The sequence below is a fragment of the Saccopteryx leptura genome, chromosome 2, assembly GCF_036850995.1.
Source record: "Saccopteryx leptura isolate mSacLep1 chromosome 2, mSacLep1_pri_phased_curated, whole genome shotgun sequence".
Taxonomy (NCBI): Eukaryota; Metazoa; Chordata; class Mammalia; order Chiroptera; family Emballonuridae; genus Saccopteryx; species Saccopteryx leptura.
Genome location: NC_089504.1, coordinates 38,150,647 through 38,172,423, shown reverse-complemented (window position 1 = coordinate 38,172,423; position 21,777 = coordinate 38,150,647). Strand labels below are relative to the sequence as shown.

General features: G+C 39.7%; 1 protein-coding gene across 10 annotated transcripts in view; it reads left to right on the top strand.

Annotated features, from left to right (window-relative positions):
* The window catches only part of UNC13B (unc-13 homolog B), a 296,554-nt gene that overhangs the window by 95,409 nt on the left and 179,368 nt on the right, over nt 1-21,777 (top strand). For all 10 annotated transcript variants that reach the window (XM_066367732.1, XM_066367730.1, XM_066367733.1 and 7 more), the window contains exons 5-6: nt 1,154-1,277; nt 11,563-11,636. In XM_066367732.1, the coding sequence (XP_066223829.1) occupies nt 1,154-1,277; nt 11,563-11,636 (198 nt within the window). The remainder of the gene's footprint in view (nt 1-1,153; nt 1,278-11,562; nt 11,637-21,777) is intronic.

Here is a 21,777-nt window from a genome sequence, read left to right as displayed (position 1 = left end):
CTCCATTCTCTAATATTCATCCATACATCTCAGATTGCTATGTCCCCTTGCTAATTAGAGGTCATGCAACCAGATTATTCCTAATCAGTCCTAGAGATTAAGGGGATTTTATTGAGGTATGGTTTTCCCTTCATCCTATGAGTAAACTCAGACATGCTAGAACACCTTTTAAAACTATCATGTAGACAGCTCTTCTGAGTCCTGTGTGTGTGTGTGTGTGTGTGTGTGTGAGAGAGAGAGAGAGAGAGAGAGAGAGAGAAAGATCAGGAGAGGGAAAGAGGGAGGAGTGAGTGAGTGTGTAAGATTGACTGATCTAAGGTACCTGTGGTTTCTACCTTTCCCTCCACAATACTTTTCTGGGAGGAGTCCCATTAAACTTATTCAGCCGCCTGCCTGGATCCTGTTCTGTTCTAGGTCCTGTTTTCTGCTTTTTTTCTTTGGGTCACCAATCCCCAGGGAACTAGTGTTAGCCTTCCTTCTTCTACATGTAACCCTAACCCTAACAGAGTTTAAGGAACTACTAGGCTTGGCAATTGGTATTCACATTGTCTTTGTTTATTTTCAGGACTGAACTCCCATTCCACTTTCCTAGTTTAGAACTCAGCATAATTTCCCCATAGACACTTACTTTGAAGCTGGACTGTATCTATAGTGTTCCTGTTTGGCTTTTACATGGGTATGAGTTTTCTCTGGGAGTGGGGATGGTGAAAATGTGCCTCTTCTTACATTTCTTTTAGTCCTGGTTAAGTTTCTACTCCCCCAGGAGGATGGGCAGTTCATTTTCATTATATCCCCAATTCAAGTCTACTTAACCAGCAATGTTAGTAGCTCTTTACTGACTAGAAATAGCAACACGTGAAGTGACACAGTCATTAAGAATTGTGTAGATTAAATACTGATCCATGGATTGCTACTCCAGAAATTCTGTCCTCAGTGGGATTGCAGAGAGCTGAGCACAGTGAAAGCTGCTGTCCTACCAAAGAGCAATAACAGAAGCCACATGCAGGAAAGGCAGGTGGCGTGTTTACTCATCAGAATGTGAATGGCCCTCAGAAGCTCTTCAACAAGGAAATTTAGAGAACAACACTTGGCTGTTAAACCAAGAGGGGAGTCATGAAGAATTAAAGTTTAATCTTAGATCTCTGTTTTCTAGGAAGGACCTGGGGAGTGGTCCACGTTGGAGGCAGAGACATTAATGAAAGATGATGAGATCTGTGGAACTAAAAACCCAACTCCCCATAAAATTTTGCTTGATACAAGATTTGAGTTGCCTTTTGGTGAGTCTAACTGATTAGATTTTAAACCATTTAATACTTTTTACCATGTTGTTTGAAATTGTTTGCTAGTTGTTTGATTACTGTGTCTTTTGTCTTGTCAGCCATCTCCTTTGAGGGCATTTTGTCTTCTTTTTGTCTATTTCCTATAATGTCTAGCCCAGGGATAGTGCAGAGTAGATGCTGGGATGGTGCTAATTAAAGAATCCACACTAAAAGCATTCTTGTCAAGTCATTTAGTTTGCGATGACCACTTATCAAATACCTACTTATTAAAGAACATCAATAATTTATTCTTTTAATACTATTTTAATATTTGTCTTGAAATAAATATATGTATCTTATGACCTATCAATTTCAACAGTGAAGTAACTCTAATAAATAGAATAGTAATTTAAAAGGAAACTTGAAAAACTCACAAAAATACATGTCCTAGTAAAAATTCAAATAGTATGGAAGTGTGCATGGATAAAAGTTGTTTCTCTTTCCACTTTCTTCCATCTCCTTTTCATTCCCTTTGTGGTTAAAGAGGTATACCACTATTAAATTTCTTATGTCTTAGTTTAGACATAAGAAATTTCTTTTGTAGGAATTCTTGGCCCTGGCCAGTGGCTCAGTGGCTAGAGCATTGGCCCAGCATATGGATGTCCAGTGTCCAATTCCTAGTCAAGGCACACAGGAGAAGTGACCATCTATTTCCCTCTCTCCATCTCCCCTTCACTCCCTCTGCCCCTCCTGCAGCCAGTGGCTCAGTTGGTTTGAGCATGGCCCCAGGCACTGAGGATTACTCTGCTGGAGTGCATCAGTCCCAGGCACTAAATATAGCTCAGTACTCGAGCATCAGCCCTAAATGGGGTTGCCAGGTGGATCGCAGTCAGGTCACATGCAGGAGTCTGCCTCACTATCTCACCTTTCACCAAAAAAAAAAAAAATTTATTTTGACAAAATTTGGATCATACTCTATATACTATATATAGTGATATAGTTTTGTGCTTCAAATGACGTTTCAGTCAATGATGGCACACATAAAAGATACTGGTATACCAAAAGGCCTAAGTGTGTAGTAGGCTATAACATCTAGGTTTTTGTAAGTATACTCTATGATGTTTGCACAATGACAAAATTGTCTACTGATGCGTTTCTCAGAACATACCTTGTTAGTGAGCTGCACATGACTGTATATAGTGTTGTATAAACTATGAAAACACATGATCTTGGACATTATTCCATTCTATACTTTAAGGTCTTTCTTGCTGGTCTGAACAGCTGCCTATTTGATAAATTATTTAAGCAATCCTTTATTTATTGGAATCCTTTCTTTATATGGAAACATGGAGGTTGTTTCCAGTTTTTCTTTTTATATTGCATCCTGTTATAATGAATAGTTTTGTATATCTGTGCCCATTTGTGAGTCTAGGATAAAGTCCTTAAAGTAGAATTTAAGGCACAAGTCAAATGGTATATGCACCTTTACTTTTCATAGTATTGCCAAGTTATTTGTCAGAAAGACTTTATATTCTTATCAACTATGTCTGAGGTGTCTCTTTTCTACATATCTTTGCCAACATTTTATATTTCATAATTTTTAACCTTTATGGTCTAATATATGGTATCTTATTTTAATTTATTTTAATTTTGACTGTTCACACTGTTGATATTCACATGTTCTTTTTTTTAAGTTTTTTTTTTTTTTGAGAGAGAGAGAGAGAGGAAGGGAAAAGGAGGGTAAGAAGAATCAACTCGAAGTTGCAGCACTTTAGTTGTGCATCGATTGCTTTTCATACATGCCTTTACTTGGGCAAGCCAGTGTCTTCTGTTCAAGCCAGCGAGGGCTCAAGCTGGCAGGTTTTGGGATCATGTAGATCAGTGGTAGTCAACCTGGTCCCTACCGCCCACTAGTGGGCATTCCAACTTTCATGGTGGGCGGTAGCGGAGCAATCAAAGTATAAATAAAAAGATAGATTTAACTACAGTAAGTTGTTTTATAAAGATTTATCCTGCCAAACTTAGCAAAAATCTGACATAAAGTACTTGGTAAGTAATTATTATTATATGCTTTAACTTGCTGTAACTCTGCTTTATAAATTTTATAAAGTAAAGTTACTTTCCTACTTTATAAATCACCATTACTGTGGAACCAGTGGGTGGTTAGAAAATTTTACTACTAACAGAGATACAAAAGTGGGCAGTAGGTATAAAAAGGTTGACTACCCCTGATGTAGATGATTCCCCTGCTCAAGCCAGTGACCCCATACTGATGAGCTTGCTCAGAGCTGGTAACCTCTGGGCTTTGAACCAGCAACCCCTTTGTACTGGGTCGACACTCTATCTACTGTACCACCACCAGTCAGGTGATATCCATATATACTTAAATTGTTTAAAATTGATATTAGAGAGAGAGGAAGGGGGAGAGAGAGAGGGGAAAAAACATTGATTTGTTTTACTTATTTATTTGTTGATTCTTGTATGTGCCCTGACTGAGAATCAAACCTGCAACCTTGGCATATCAGGCATAAGTAGATAGATTTCAGTCTACTTATAGGTACCTCATAGTGATTTAAGCAAAACTGGCATACTTTTCTAATAAGCTTAGATATAACTAAACTCAGAACAACTATTATCACTTCAGAAAAATAGAAAGGAAGACTTTCTTGTACGTCTGTAGGCTGAGTTGTAGGTGAAGAGAAAAGCAATTGGAGTTCTCACTTATGGCTTAGTTGCTTGTATTCTTAGTGCTGTGGACTTGGCTGTACTAGTCTGGAATGGAGATTTTATCTTGTTGAATTGGGAGGGGAGAGGATGGGAATGGGTATTGGTTCAAATACCACAGAATAGGTTATTTTAAAGTTTTAGTAGTTTTGTTGTTGTTGTTGTTGTTTTTTTTTTTACAGAGACAGAGAGAGACTCAGGACAGACAGAAAGGTAGAGAGATGAGAAGCATTAATTACCAGTTTTTCGTTGTGCATTGCGACACCTTAGTTTTTCATTGACTGCACTCCCATATGTGCCTTGACTGCGGGCCTTCAGCACACCGAGTAACCCCCTGCTTGAGCCAGCAACCTTGGGTCCAAGCTGGCGAGCTTTTGCTCAAATCAGATGAGCCCACTGCGACCACAGGGTATCGAACCTGGGTCCTCAGCATTCCAATCCGACGCTCTATCCATTGCGCCACCGCCTGGTCAGGCAGATTTTTTAAAAATAAATGTTTCTTCATTTGCTGTATGTCCTTATACTATTTCTAGAGACTTTGAATGGTGTTTTTTATATATATATATATATATATATATATATATTTTTTTTTTTTTTTTTTTTTTTTTTTTTTTGCATTCCTCTGAAGCTAGAGACAGTCAGACAGACTCCCGCATGTGCCCGACCGGGGTCCACCCAGCACGCCCACCAGGGGGCGACGCTCTGCCCACCAGGGGGCGATGCTCTGCCCCTCCGGGGCGTCGCTCTGCCTCGACCAGAGCCACTCTAGCGCCTGGGGCAGAGGCCAAGGACCCCTCCCCAGCGCCCGGGCCATCTTTTGCTCCAATGGAGCCTCAGCTGCGGGAGGGGAAGAGAGAGAGACAGAGAGGAAGGAGAGGGGGAGGGGTGGAGAAGCAGATGGGCGCTTCTCCTGTGTACCCTGGCTGGGAATCGAACTCGGGACTTCCGCACGCCAGGCCGACGCTCTACCACTGAGCCAACTGGCCAGGGCTGTTTTATATTTTTATATACACGCAAACACACACCCTAAGAGTTTCACTAGAATGTCGATCTGTGGAGCTCATGCTAGAAGTCTGTCAGTCCAACCCTTATTAAATTTTAAATAAACATTTCTCTCAGCACAGCATCACCTTTATTGTCATAGGTAGCTGTATACATTTCTTTACAGATTTTGAGTTTTCATGAGGGCACTTGTGTAGTTTATTTTGGTATCTTTAATGTTTTCTTGGCACATAATAGTTGCCTAAAAATATTTTTTTTGAATAAATGTTAAGGTAAAATCTCAGGTGAAGTCAACCTGTCTTTGATGTTAGTTAATATCAGTGTACTAAGCTTTGCCTCAGTGATAACCACCTTTGGGATATGGTTTTAAAGAACTTATTAAAGGATAAATTTTAACCTAGCATGACATTTCTTTTTTAAGTAAGTGAGAGGAGGAGAGGCAGAGAGACAGACTCCCGCATGCACCCCTACTGTGATCCACCTGGCAAGCCCACTAGGACGCCATGCTCTGCCCATCTGGGGTGTTGCTCCTAACGGAGCTCTTCTAGCACCTGAAGCGAAGGCCATGGAGCCATCCTCAGCACCTGGGGCCAACTCATTCCAATTGAGCCATGATGTCAGGAAAGGAAGAGGGGGGGGGGGAAGCAAGAGGAGGGTTGGCGAAGCAGAGCACTCTTCTCTTGTATGCCCTGACCAGGAATTGAACCCAGGACTTCCACACACCAGGTTGACACTCTACCATTGAGCCAACCGGCCAGGGCCTCATGCCATATTTTGGCAAAGGAATTTCTTTTGGGTAATTCAGGAACCTTTAAATATTCTATTCAATTATATGGTATCTTTCTTTGTAAATTTTTAAATTATGTTGAAAGTTTGGAAAATATAGATATGCAAAAAGCACAAAGGTTTCTTAAAACCTCACTCACTAGAGATGTTTTTTATATGTTAAGTGTTTTTTTATTCACATATACAAGTGTTTTTTTGTTTTTTTTTTTGTATTTTTCGGAAGTGAGAAGTGGGGAGGCAGAGAGACAGACTCCCTGTATGTGCCCGACCAGGATCCACCTGGCAAACCCACCAGGGGGCGATGCTCTGCCCATCTGGGCATTGCTCCATTGCAATCAGAGCCATTCTAGTGCCTGAGGCAGAGGCCATGGAGCCATCCTCAGCGCCTGGGCCAACTTTGCTCCATTAGAGCTTTGGTTGCAGGAGGGGAAGAGAGAGACAGAGAGGAAGGAGAGAGGGAGGGGTGGAGAAGCAGATGGGCACTTCTCCTGTATGCCTTGGCTGGGAATCAAACCCGGGACTTGTACATGCCAGGCTGACGCTCTACCACTGAGCCAACCGGCCAGGGCTATATACAGTTTTTCTTATAAAATGGTACAGTATATATCACATTTTAATCTATTTTTTCACTAATTACATAGTTAAAATATAAATTTTATATAAAATAAATTATTTTTTATATTTTCTTTGGTTTATTTTATTTTATTGTATGAATGTACAACAATAATAATTATAACATTTGTTGACCAATTACTGTGTGCCAGTGGGTATATCTCTAAGCATTATAATGTTATCTAATTTTTTTTTTTAAAAGATTTTATTTATTCATTATAGAGAGGAGAGAGAGAGAGAGAGAGAGAGAAGGGGGGAGGAGCAGGAAGCATCAACTCCCACATGTGCCTTGACCAGGCAAGCCCAGGGTTCCGAACCGGCAACCTCAGCGTTTCCAGGTTGATGCTCTATCCACTGCGCCACCACAGGCCAAGCAATGTTATCTAATTTAATCCTCATTTCAGTCCTTTGAGATTGAACTATTTTCATTTTAGAGATGAGGAAACGGAGACTTAGAGTATTTAAGTCTTTGCTCAAGGTCACATAGTTGTAAAGCCAGGAAGTATACTTAGGTGATTTGGCTCCAGAACCTGGGCTTTTAATATAAATCATAATGCATTTAACCACTTCTCTTGTTGGGTATTTTGTTTGTTCAAAGTTTATACTATTATAAATAATACTACGGTGGTGGTACAGTGGATAGAGCATGCTGAGGTCCCAGGTTTGAAACCCCGAGGTCACCAGCTTCAGTGTGGTCTCATCTGGCTTGAGCACAGACTTACCAGCTTGAGCACAGGATCCCCGGCTTGAGTATGGAATCATAGACATGACCCCATGGTCACTTGCTTGAGCCCAAAGGTCACTGGCTTAAGCAAGTGATCACTGGCTCAATTGGAACCTCCCTATCAAAGCATGTATGAGAAACAATCAGTGAACAACTAAAGCGCTGCGACTGCGTTTGATGCTTCTCATCTTTCTCCCTTCCTCTCTCTCAAATAAAAAAACTAATAAAACTGCAGTAAATATTGTCATAGCTCTATATACTTTTTCTTAAAACTATTTTGGGGGTGAGGCAGTAATGTATAATGGTTTAAAAAGTTTTCCAGTAAAAATTAAGTTTTCCTCACAAGTAAGTTATCTTCCGTATAGGCTATTATTACGTTTAATACTTTCTTGTGTATCTTTGCAGAGTCAGTTTTTGAATCTATAAGCAAATGTAGATATAATCTCTTTTTAAAACACAAATAGTAGCATATTCTAGCATATTTTAACACATTGGCTGTTCCTGCTATGGTCCACTTAACAATGTATCTTGGTGAATCATTCTCCATCAGAACATATAGACCTGCAGCATAGCAGCTGTTCCTGTCTTCTCTCTTCTTTTAAACAGGTTACAGGATACACCATTGTTTGGATGAGGAAGTGCTATACAAATTAGGTAGTAGATTATTTGAAGGTTTTATTATAAGACTTTGAAATATTGCCATTAATTGCTGAAGAGCAGTTTGTGGGGGAGGAGGTAAAGTTTTGGACAGTGAGGTATATCTATTTAATTGTCTTTAAAGTTGATCTGATCCATATATTGCCTCATTGTTTCTCTTTCATGCTGAATATATATGGATATATCTGATGCATTTATTTATTTATTTATTTGAGAGAGAGAGAAAAGGAGAGAGTGAGAGACATCGATTTGTTATTCCCCTTATTTGTGCATTCATTGGCTGATTTTTATATGTGTCCTGATCAGAAATCCAACCTGCAACCTTGGCATATCAGGATTTTGTTTTAACCAACTGAGATACACGGTCAGAGCCTATCTGATGATTTTAACAGATGGGTTTTGTTTTTTGGGAAGTTGTAATAGTCAATCTTAAATATATAGAAATAAGGATATATCATTATTATTTTTATTGTAAAATAAAGATAACAAAATTAATTATCTTAACCATTTTTTTTTTTTTTTCATTTTTCTGAAGCTGGAAACAGGGAGAGACAGACAGACTCCCGCATGCGCCCAACCAGGATCCACCCAGCATGCCCACCATGGGGCGACGCTCTGCCCACCAGGGGGCGATGCTCTGCCCATCCTGGGTGTCGCCATGTCGCGACCAGAGCCACTCTAGCGCCTGGGGCAGAGGCCACAGAGCCATCCCCAGCGCCTGGGCCATCTTTGCTCCAATGGAGCCTTGGCTGCGGGAGGGGAAGAGAGAGACAGAGAGGAAAGCATGGCGGAGGGGTGGAGAAGCAAATGGGCGCTTCTCCTGTGTGCCCTGGCCGGGAATCGAACCTGGGTCCTCTGCACGCTAGGCCGACGCTCTACCGCTGAGCCAACCGGCCAGGGCTATCTTAACCATTTTTAAGTGTACAGTTTAGTGATATTAATACATTCATAACATTGTGAACCATCACCACCATTCAAGTAAAACTGAAACTGTACCCATTAAACCATAACTCTCACTCTCTTTCCCTCAGCCCCGGCAACCACCATTCTACTTTCTATGACTTTTGACTACTCTAAGTACCTCATATAAGTGGAATTATAGGGTATTAGTATTTCTGTAACTGGTTTATTTCTCTTAACATAATGTCCTCAAGGTTACTTCATATTGTAGCATATGTCACTATTTCCTTCCTTTTTAAGGTTGAATATTTCATTGTAGGTATATAGTACTGTATTTTGCTTATCCAATCATTATTTGATGGGCACTTGGTTTGCTTCCACATCTTAGCTACTGTGAATAATGCTGTTGTGAACATGGGTGTGCTGCAAATATCTCTCAGTTTCTCCTTTCGGTTCTTTTTGGTATATACTCAGAGGTGGAATTGCTGCATTATATGGTAATTCTATTTTTAATTTTTTAAAGAATTGCCATTACTTATTTTCATAGTTGCTATACCATTTTATAGTCCCGTCAACAGTGTACAAGGGTTTCAGTTTCTCATGTTATCATCAACACTTGTTATTTTCTGTTTTTTTTGATAGTAGTCATCCTAATGGGTGTATAGTATCTCATTGTAGGTTTGATTTGTGTTTCCCCAAGTCAACATCAATGATGTTGAGCATGTTTTCTTGAGCTTATTGGCCATTTGTACAACTTCTTTGGAGAAATGTTTGTCAAGTCCTTCATATATTTTTAATGAGTTCTTTTGTTTGCTTTTGAGTTTTAAGAGTTCTCTATATATTTTGGGTATTAATCCCTTATCCATTATATAATTTGCAAATATTTTCTCCCATTCTGTTGGTTACCTTTTTATTCTATTGATATTGTCTTTTGGTGCAGAAATTCTTTTGTTTGTGATCAAGTCCAATTTGTCTATTTTTTTCTTTTGTTGCCTGTGCCTTTAGTGTCCTAGCCAAGAAATCATTGCCAAATCCAATGTTGTGCAGCTTTTGCCCTATGTTTTTCCTAGCAGTTTTATAGTTTTAGGTCTTAGAACTTAACTTTAACTAAAAATTAACTTAGGTTAATTTTTTTTATGTGGTGTTAGGTAAGGGCCCAACTTTATTCTTTTGCATATACAATAGATACTCAATTTTCTCAGCACTGTTTGTTGAAGACTCTTATTCCCATTCAGTATACCCTTGTCAAAAAATCATTTGAGCGGGCCCTGGCCTGTTGGCTCAGTGGTAGAGCGTCGGCCTGGTGTGCTGGAGTCCCGGGTTTGATTACTGGCCAGGGCACACAGGAGAAGCGCCCATCTGCTTCTCCACCCCACCCCCCTCTCCTTCCTCTCTCTTCCCCTCCCGTAGCCAAGGCTCAATTGGAGCAGTTTGCCCAGGCACTGAGGAAGGCTCTGTGGCCTCTGCCTCAGGCGCTAGAATGGCTCTGATTGCGGCAGAGCGACGCCCCAAGATGGGCAGAGCATCGCCCCCTGGTGGGCGTGCCGGGTGGATCCCGGTCGGGCGCATGCGGGAGTCTGACTGCCTCCCTGTTTCCAACTTAAGAAAAGAAAAAAAAAATCATTTGAGCATATATATGAGGGTTTATTTCTTGGTTTATTTCTCTAGTCTATTGATCTATATATCTGTCTTTATGTCAGTACCACACTGTTTTTCTTTTCACTTTAAAAATATTTTTATTTATTTATTTATATTTATTTTGTTAGAGAGAGAGAGACAGATAGACACAGACAGGAAGGGAGAGAGATGAGAAGCATCAACTCATAGTATGGCACCTTAGTTTATTGATTGCTTTCTCATATGTGCTTTGACCAGGGTCACTAGCTGAGCCAGTGACCCCTTGCTTAAGCCAGAGACCTTGAGCTTCAAGTCAGCTATCATGGGGTTATGTCTATGATCCCATGCTCAAGCTAGCAACCCCATACTCAAGCTCGTGAGCCCCCACTCAAGTGGGTGACCTCGAGGTTTGGTTTTTTTTGTTTATTTTTTTTATTTATTCATTTTAGAGAGGAGAGAGAGAGACAGAGAGAGAGTGAGAGAGGAGAGATGGGGGGGGGAGGAGCTGGAAGCATCAACTCCCATATGTGCCTTGACCAGGCAAGCCCAGGGTTTCGAACTGGCGACCTCAGCATTTCCAGGTCGACGCTTTATCCACTGCACCACCACAGGTCAGGCCGACCTCGGGGTTTTGAACTTGGGTCCTCGGCATCCCAGGCCCACACTCTTATCTACTGCACCACTGCCTGGTCAGGCTAAAATATATTTTTATTAAGATATAATTGACATTTAGCACTGTATAAATTTAAGATAGTAAAATGTGTTGATCTGATACATTTATATATTACAAAATGATTAGCTCCATAGCATTAGCTTATACCTCTATCATGTTACATAATTATAGTACCACACTGTTTTGGTTACTGTAGATTTGTAGTAAGTTTTAAAATTAGGAAATATGAGTCCTCCCGCTTTCTTCTTACTTTCAAGATTTTTTGGCTATTTGTGATCTGTTGAGATTCCATATTAATTTTAGGATGGCATTTCTATTTCTGCAAAAAAAAATTATTGGAATTTTGATAGCAATCACATTGACTCTGTATGTCACTTTGGGTAGTATTGACATCTTAACAATGTTAATTCTGATCCAGTGGGAATAATAGAACAGTATTCTGGTTTTTGTAAAGATTTAAGATAATGTTCACAGCAAAAATGAAGCCTCTAGTAAAATTAATCTATTGTTATCACCCTTCTAATTTTGGTCATTTGATTGAACAAAGTATTATTGACCCATGATTAAATTATTAGCCTGCTAATGTGGTTTCTTCTTTTTCATGGTAGATATCCCAGAGGAGGAAGCCAGATATTGGACCTACAAATTGGAGCAAATCAATGTATTGGGAGCTGACAGTGAGGTAGGAACTGCTTTATATGCAATATGGAGAGATAGAGAAAATCTCTTTACAGGACACTTTTATAGTTTTTCAGCAGAGGTACCCATGAGCATGTTGAAGAATGAAAGAATTTGCCTGACCTGTGGTGGCGCAGTGGATCAAGCGTTGACCTGGAATACTGAGGTCTCTGGTTCAAAACTCTGGGCTTGCCTGGTCATGGCACATACGGGAGTTGATGCTTCTTGCTCCTCCTCCCTTCTCTCTCTCTCTTCTCTAAAAATGAATAAGTAAATAAAAATAATTAAAATAAATATCCTTAAAAATATATATATATATACATATGCCTGAGTGCCACCCACAGATATTAGATTTAATTGGTCTGGTATGTGGCCTGGGCATCAAAAAGGTTAAAAAAAAAAAAAAAAAGAAGAATGAAAGAATTTAAACTGTGTTAAAGAAAAAAAGCAGCTGGAAGATTGCCTGACATTACATTAGGAGGATTTTTCTCCTACTTTTCCTATTCTTCTCATTGTTCCCCAGAAGTGGCTGAATTGGCACTAGTCTGGTGCTAGATTGTTGGGGAAGAAGCTTATACTAGAGAAACTGTCCTCCTGTTACACAGAAAAGAAAAAGCATTTCTTTTACTTGTCCCCAGATTTGGATATATATATATCCTTATTTTTGTGCTCTTTTAAGGGATGTTTAGACTATTGCATTGCTTGGTCCTGCTGTCCTAACTTGTCTCCAGAGAGGGGTCTGGTACACAGAAGAGAACACAACTTAGTCTTGGCCATTAGGAATAGAGAATATTTTTGATATTGGTGATGGAAAGAAAAGACGTTATTTTACTTGTATACATGGTGGGGTCAGCAATTTTCAACTGCTGTGCCACAAGAATTTTTTTTTTTTAATTCATTTTAGAAAGGAGAGAGAGAGAGAGAGAAGGGGGGAGGAGCAGGAAGCATCAACTCCCATATGTGCCTTGACCAGGCAAGCCCAGGGTTTCGAACCGGCGACCTCAGCATTTCCAGGTCGACGCTTTATCCACTGCACCACCACAGGTCAGGCCATTTTTTTTTTTTTTAATACAGAATTCTTTTTTTTTTTTAATTTTTATTTACTTATTCATTTTAGAGGAGAGAGAGAGAGAGATTGAGAGAGAGAGAGAGAGAGAGAAGGGGGGAGGAGCAGGAAGCTTCAACTCCCATATGTGCCTTGACCGGGCAAGCCCAGGGTTTTGAACCGGCAACCTCAGCATTCCAGGTCAACGCTTTATCCACTGCGCCACCACAGGTTAGGCGCCACAAGAATTTTTAAAACATGTAATACCTGTCACTCACAGAGTCAGGGCACTGACCTCTTTTCCCTTAGGTTCTCAAATAAAAAAAAAAAATGACAACAGCCAGCACAGCAATTGCTGTCCAGTGTGAATGAATCAAAATTATACCTATTTATTTTGTCAGATCAGCAAAAAATATATTTCTTGATGTGCTGCAGAATTTTGGAATTATATGTGCCATGAAATAAAAAAGGTTGAAAAATTTTAATGGAGCCTATTAGAAAATTGGCTGATTGATTATAAGATAGAATTTGGAGTGCCAGGGATATTTCAGTAGAAATGTCTGGTATGCAATTTTATGAGAGAATCTGAAGGATTGGATAGGGTTGGATAGGGTGGGGAATTATAAGTCATAGTGGTTGGATTCATCAACAACAGTAGCAATTGAAGTCATAGGCGTAGAAGAGCTCACTCAGGTAGAGTATGTAGAAAGTGCATTAAAGAAGAATGTCAAAGATGGAATCTTAAGCAAGAGACTGAGGAAGAGATGCCTGAAAGAGAAAGGAAGAGAACCATAAACAGTTTACAGAACAAAGGAAAAAAATGTTTTAAGGCAGAAATTCTTGATACTGTTAAATGTTACTGAGAACAAAAAAGATCAGTGATGAAGTGGAGCTATTGGATTTGGCAGTTAATGACCAGTATCCATAAATTAGTGCAGGAAGCCAAAAGCAGTGTTTGATCGATGTATTAGTTTCCTAAAGCTGCCATAACTAAGTACTACAAACCAGGTATCTTATAGCATTAGAAATTTATTCTCTCAGTTCTGGAGGCTAGAATTTTGAAATCAAGGTGTTGGCAGGGTCAGTTCCTTCTGGAATCTCTGAGGAAGAAATTGCCCCATGCCTCTCTTCTACCTTCAGGTGGTTCCCATCAATCCTTGCTGTTTCTTGACTTGTGGACGCATCATTCTAGTCTCTGTTTCTTTGTCACATGCCTCCGTGTGTGTGTGTGTGTGTGTGTGTGTGTGTGTGTGTGTGTTCTGTCCTGTCCTCACAGTATTTTACCCACTCTATTATCTTGTAAGAACAACAGTCATTGGATTAATTTGATTACATCTGCAAGGGAGATTATATTCACAGGATATGGGGGATTAATACTTTAGCATATCTTTTGAGGGATACAAATCAACCCCCAAGGAGTTATATCCGATGAAGAAATGGAATTTGGGACAAGCACAAACTACTCTTCTCAGGATTTTCCCTTACTTCACCTAAATCCTTCATAGGCTTTCTGTTACTAAGCTGTATAACTCTTCTTATGCCCAAGCCAGCACTCCCAATTTTTTTTTAAAGCTCCCATCTATCTTCTCCCCTGATAAATACAAAAATCCACTCTATCCATTCATCTACTTTACCCTTTGTGTTTCTGTTTTCCCAAAGCTTGGCTATGGAGTACTACACAGGCTTCTCAACTCCCAATTTCTTTGTTTTCCTAGTAAAGAAACACATTGAATTTTACTGTGTCACTGCAGAATCAGATGAAGGGGTTAAACAGTAAAAAACCAAATGTACTTTATACAAATATTGCAGAATTTTATATATTCTAAAAATGAGGGATCCTGGTCTGTGGCTCTCAATTCCCTCTGAGATTTTTACTGTTTCTATTCTAGGATATGGAGCTCACTAGTTTACTTTCATTTCTTTATCACCTTATATATTTTTTAAACAGCTTTATTGAAATATAGTTTACATATATACAGTTTACAGGTACATATTAATACAAAGTGTACAGTTTAGTGGCTTTTAGTATATTCACAGACTTGTACATCCATTACAATTAATTTTAGAGCATTTTTATTTCCCCATAAAGAAACCCTGTGCCCTTAACTATTACACTCCAATTCCCTCATCCTCCTCAGTCTTAGGCTCCTCAGACTTTCTGTCTCTACACATTTGCTTATTCTAGATGTTCCATATAAGTGGAATTTACAATATGTGGTCCTTTGTGACTGTCTTCTTTTGCTTAGCATATTTTCAAAGTTTCTTCTGTGTTATAGCATGTGTCAGTACTCCATTTTTTATTTCCAAATAATATTCCATTGGTGATTATACTACATTTTATTTTTTTATTTACTAGTTGATGGACAGTTGGGTTGTCTTCATTTTTTGACTATTATGGATAATGCTGCTATTATGGATAATGTGAACATTCATGTATAAGTTTTTGTTTGGACACGTGTTTTCAGTTCTCTGTATACCTGGGAATAGACTTGCTGGATCAAATGGTAACATGTTTAACTATTTTAGAAACTGCAAGTCTGTTTGCCAAAGTCTCTGTACCATTTTATATTTCTACCAACAGTGTATAGTGGTACCAATTTCTCCATATCCTTGCCAACACTTATTAGCTGTACTTTTGACTATAGCTATCCCAGTGGGTGTGAAGTGGCCTCATTATGATTGCCACTTTGTTTAAAAACTTTATTATTGGAATTTTGAACATGCAAAATATATAGACTTATTAAAGAAATATACTGATATATTTATGTATTTATGGGTGACACAAAATGAAGTCTGAAAGTGGTTTGAAAATACCTCAGTGCCTGACCAGGCAGTGGCGCAGTGGGTAGAATATAGGACTAGGACGCGGAGGACCCAAGTTCAAGACCCTGAGGTCTTCCCTTTTTTTTTTTTAATTTGCTACAGTATTTTATTTTATTTTTTTTATGACAGAGACAAAGAGAGGGCAGATAGGGACAGATAGGAAGGGAGAGAGATGAGAAGCATCAATTCTTTGTTGTGGCTCCTTAGTGTCCTTAGTTGTTCATTGATTGCTTTCTCATTTGTGCCTTGACTCGAGGGTGGGGAGCTACAGCACAGTAAATGACTCCTTGCTCAAGCCAGCAACCTTGGGCTCAAGCCAAGACCATGGGGTCATGTCTATGATCCCCCACTCAAGCCAGCAACCCCACACTTGAGCAGGTGAGTCTGCACTCAAGCCAGCGACCTCAGGGTTTCGAACCTGGGTCCTCCGCGTCCTAGTCCGACGCTCTATATACTGTGCCACCGCCTGGTCAGGCACTGAGGTATTTTAAAACCACTTTTAGACTTCCTTTTGTGTCACCCATAAATACATAAATATATCAGTATACTTCTTTAATAGACAATAACCTTTAAAAAACAATGCCTTAACATAGAATTTAACAATTTCTTAATGTTATATATTAATAATACAGCGGTACCTTGAGATACGAGTTTAATTAGTTCTGTAACCAAGCTCGTAAGTCAGTCAACTCGTATATCAAACAAATTTCTCCCATTTAAAATAACTGAAATAGATTTAATCCGTTCCAGCCCTGTGAAACATCCCCAAATCATCCTAAATTATGAAAAAAGACATTTTTAATTAAGAAACACACATGTATATTTTACCAATGCATAACAAAATATATGAAATAAAAGAAAAAAGTGTTATTTAGTACTGTATTCTTACCTTGGAGACAGACAAGTGCAGCCAATGGAGGTGAATGGTGGAGGAGGGAAGGGGGAGGAAGGGATGCTTGGCACTGTAGACACGTAAACTAAAACTGCACTTTCTTAACACTAAATGTAAACTAAAACTACAGTTTCTTTACCCTAAACAAAACTAAAACTACACTTTCTTAACTTTAAACTTAACCTAAGCTTAACATTACGTATTTTTCATTTAATCATCACCTGTTTTTGCCTTTTTGGCTGCACTTTTGGGACTTTCACTTGCAGGACTTTTGAATAAAAATCTATCCAAAGAGGTTTGCTTTTGCCTGCCTTTTAAAATGTTATGGAAATGTGACAAGCAAGTGTCATTAAAAAGTGCTGAAGCACGACCAGTTGAAACTTTTTCTGGGTGTTTCCTTTCAATGAAACCTGAAAGTTTCTCCCACATTGCCAGCATGTCTTTAATTTCACTTGTAGAAATCACTTCCTCCAACTCTACCTCCTCCTCACTACTAATCTCTTGCAGAAGCTCCGTATGTTGCATCATCTGTAGCTCCTTCAACTCCTCAGTTGAGAGTTCCTCCTCATGTTCCTCCACGTGCTCGTTTATGTCACCCTCATCTACCTCCAGACCCATCGACTTTCTGAGGGACACAATCTCCTCCAGTGCTTCTACCTCGGTCTTGGTCTCTGATTTGACTCCTTGGAAGTCCCTGTCTGCAACAACATCAAGCCATAACTTTTTCCCTGCGAGTTCAAGGTTCTTCTTGTAACCTCTTGCCATGCCAAATCAATAATGCATAAACATATCACGATGTTGTAGTGATCTTTCCAAAACTCTCAAAGGGTTAGATTTGTATTCTCAGTCACCTCAAAGCAGCGGCGGAACAAGTGCTTTGTGTAAAGCTTTTTAAAGTTGGAAATGACCTGCTGATCCATAGGTTGCACGATTGAAGTCCTGTTGGGTAGGGAGGTAGAGGACTTTCACGAATTTGAACTCACCGAGAATGTCATCTTCAAGACCAGGTGGGTGGGCTGGAGCATTTTCAAGGATAGTAATGCTTTCATCAGGAGTTTATTTTCTTGAAGATATTTCTTCACTGCAGGACCAAAGACGAGATTTACCCATTCAGTAAAAAACTGCCGCATAACCCATGCGCACCACATAACCTGCAGTTTTTCTTTAGGAATCTTGTGAGTCTTAAAGGCTCAAGGATTTTCAGAATGATACACTAGCAGTGGCTTTACTTTACAGTCACCGCTAGCATTTGCACACAATGCAAGGGTCAGAAGGTTCTTCATGGATTTATAGCCCAGCTGCTTTGTCTCCTCTGCAATGATGAAAGTCCTCTGGGGCATTTTTTTCCCAAAACAATCCTGTTTCATCACAGTTGAACACTTGTTGGAGGATGTAGCCTTTCTTTGTGATAAGCGCAGCAGAACGTGCGATGTACTCCTCAGCTGCCTTAATGCCAGCACTCGCAGCTTCACCATGCCTCACCACTGAGTGGATGCCAGATCTCTTTTTGAAATTTTCAAACCAGCCGTGACTTGCCTTAAACATATCTTCTGCTGCCTCTTTTGAAGTTGATGGTTCTTTCTTATTCAAGTCGCCGTAAATAACACGTGCCTTTTCGCATATTACAGTCTCCGTCACTGTATCTCCTGCCAGCTCATTCTCTTTCACCCACACCAGCAGAAGCTTCTCCATTTCTTCATGGATATTTGTCCTTAATTGGGACAGAATTGTAGTTCCTTTCACTGGATTTGCGCTTTTGATGGCATCCTTTTGTTTAAGGATGGTACAAATTGTAGATGTATTGCGGTCGTACAGCCTTGCCAGTTCAATCACTCGTACACCACGCTCATGTTTTTCTGTTATTTCTTGCTTTACTTCTGTTGACATCATTTTCTTCTCACCACTGTCCTTTACACTCACTTTCTTCAGCCCCATGATAGCACACAACAAGTTAGTAAAAAAATGCAAAAATGATGCAATAACGAATACAGCACACAAGATTCGACTTGATTCTGCGGGTAACACGTGAGATGCTGGTGTTGCCAATACTGGATCGGTGCGCCAATCCGCCTACTAGCGGCAGCTTCCCGAATCATGGCTCATATCTTGGAATTTCACTCGGATCTCGAACAAAAATACAGACAGAGTCACAGCTCATATCTTAAAAAATTCATGTGTTGGTCTGCTTGTATCTCAAGGCACTACTGTAACTTAGTCTGTGTTCAGATTTTCTTTATTGTCTCAAACATGTCTTGTCACAGTTGATTTGTTCAATTCAAGAGCCAAACAAGTTGTACATATTTGGTTATTATGTCTCAAATCATTTTAATTCCACAGCTGTTTTCCCATCCCTCATTTGTTATGTAGGACTCTGCACATTCTAGATTTGGCTGGTTATATCCCCAAGGTTTCTTTTACCTTGTTCCTCTATCCCTCTTGCTTCCTTTAAACTAAAAATTATATCTAGTAGTTTGAGCATTAGATTGAGATTCAGATTGAAGTGGGTTTTTTTCCTCTTCTTTTTGGTAGGCTGATGGTGTCTCATGTCACTTTTAGTGATGTTAAATTTCATTAGTGGGTTCAACTGGTGTCAGCCTATTTCATTCACTATAAAATGATCCCACCAGCCTTTCTCCTAATGGTTTTAGCAGCATAAAAAATTTGAAACAGATAAATAAATGAGGAAATAGTAAAATGAAACCTTTACATATACCTCCAAAAGTCAATAGTTATCAAGATTCTATAGGCCTGACCTGTGGTGGCGCAGTGGATAAAGTGTCAACCTGGAAACGCTGAGGTTGCCGGTTCAAAACCCTGGGCTTGCCTGGTCAAGGCACATATGGGAGTTGATGCTTCCTGCTCCTTCCACCTTCTCTCTCTCTCTCTCTCTCTCTCTCTCTCTCTCTCTCTTCCCTCTCTATAATGAATAAATAAAACCTTAAAAAAAATTCTATAAAAGATATATCCAGTAAGGGGTTGAATTGATATTCACAATACATAAGAAATTCATAGAGTCTGACCAGGCAGTGGTGCACTGGATAGAGTGTTCACCTGGGATGCTGAGGACCCAAGTTCAAAACTCTGTGGTTGCCGGCTTGAGTGTGGGCTTACCAGCTTGAAGGCAGGTTCCTGGCTTGAGTGTGGGATCATAGACATGATCCCAAGGTCACTGGCTTGAGCCCACAGTCACTGGCTTGAGCAAGGGGTCACTGGGTCAGCTGTAGCCCCCTGCTCATATGAGAAAGCAATCAGTGAACAACTAAAGTGCCACAACTATGTGTTGATGCTTTTTATGTTTCCCTTCCTGCATGTCTGCCCCTGTCAGTCTCTATTTCTTGCTAGAAAATGAAAAAAAATTATATAACTCAATAACAAAACAATAAATAACCTAATCAAAAAATGGTCAGAGGACATAAAAAGACATTTCTTCACAGAAGACATAGATGGCCAACTTACCTGTGAAAAGATACTCAATATCACCAGTCATCAGGGAAATGCAAATCAGAGCCATAATGTAACACCACCTCATAGCAGTCAGAATGGCTAATATCAAAAACTTAACAAATAATGTATTGGCAAAGATGTGGAGAAAAGGGAACCCTGTACACTGTTGGTGGGACTATAAACTGCTGCAGCTTCTATGGAAAACAGTATGGAGATTTAAAAAAAAAAAAGAGAACATTAATTTAAAAAGATAGATGTACCCTTATGTTCATTGCAGCATTATTTATATATAATAGCCAAGATATGAAAACAATCTAGGTGTTCATCAGTAGATGAATGGATAAAGAAGATGTGGTATATTTATAGAATGGAATATTAATGCAACAATAAAAAAGAATGAAATTTTGCCATTTGTGACAACATGATGGATCTAGTGGGTATTATGTTAAATGAAATAAGTCAGGCAGAGAAAGACAAATATCATATTGTTTCACTTATATGTGGAATCTAAAAGAACAAAACAAAAACAGACTCATAGAAACATACCAAAGGGATGGTTACCAGAAGGGAAGGGGTGGGAAGACGGAGGAGAGGGGAAGGGGAATATAATCAACAGTATTATAATAAGTCTATATGGTAACAGATGATTACTAGAATTAGTAGGGTGATCACAGTGTAAGGCATAAAAATTTTGAGTCACTATATTGTACACCTGAAACTAATATAACCAATATAAGTTTGTATACCAGCTATAATTAAATAAACATAGATTTAAAAAATTGATCTGGTTATACTTGCTGCATTATCATTTAAAAAAACACAATGTAGAATAGAGTCTTATCTTTTTATTCTACAGTGTGTCACGGTTCCCATACATAGCGTTCTTTTAGGTCCAGAAGCACTGAATTAAGACTGGCTTGAGGATCTACCACTCTGCACTTGCGGCATACCACCATTTATTAGTTTTGCTACTCATGGACAATTAGGTTTTTACTAGTACAAATATATACTGCAGTGAACATCCCGGAGCCTGTTTCTCTATGTTTATGTGTGAGAGCTTCTCTGGGTATATATGGGGAAGTAGAATTGCTTGGCTCTGTTCAACCTTACTAGATATTGCTCAGTTGCTCTCTAAAATAATTGTACCAATTTACATTCCCCTTTTTTTACTTCTCTGTATTTTTTTTTTCCCTGACAGAGACAGAGTGAGAGACGAGATTGGGACAAACAGACAGGAAGGGAGAGAGATAGATGAGAGGCATCAATTCTTTGTTGTGGCACCTTAGTTGTTCATTGATTGCTTTCTCATCTGTGTCTTGACCGGGGGGCTACAGCAGATGGAGTGACCCCTTGCTCAGGCCAGCGACTTTGGACTCAAGCTGGTGAACCTTGCTCAAACCAGATGAGCCCGCGCTCAAGCCAGTGACCTCAAGGTTTTGAGCCTGGGTCCTCCGCATCCCAGTCCGACGCTCTATCCCCTGTGCCACCGCCTGGTCAGGCCTACTTCTCTGTATTCTTACTGATACTTGATATTACCACTTTTAAGTTTTTGCTTACCTAATGAGTTGAGAGCATTATCATTTTAATTTGCATCTCTCTATTTTCAGTCATTTATTCATCAAATAACTTATTGAGCACTCTGTACCAGGCACTGTTGCAGGTGCTTGACAGTTAAAACAAAGATCACTGTCGCCTGACCGGGCGGTGGCGCAGTGGATGGAGCGTCGGACTGGGATGCCGAGGGCCCAGGTTCAAGACCCCAACGGTCACCAGCTTGAACGTGGGCTCATCTGGTTTGAGCAAAGCTCAGCAGCTTGGACCCAAGCTCGCTGGCTCGAGCAAGGGGTTACTTGGTCTGCTGAAGGCCCGTGGTCAAGGCACATATGAGAGAGCAGTCAATGAACAACTAAGGTGTCCCAACAAGAAACTGATGATTGATGC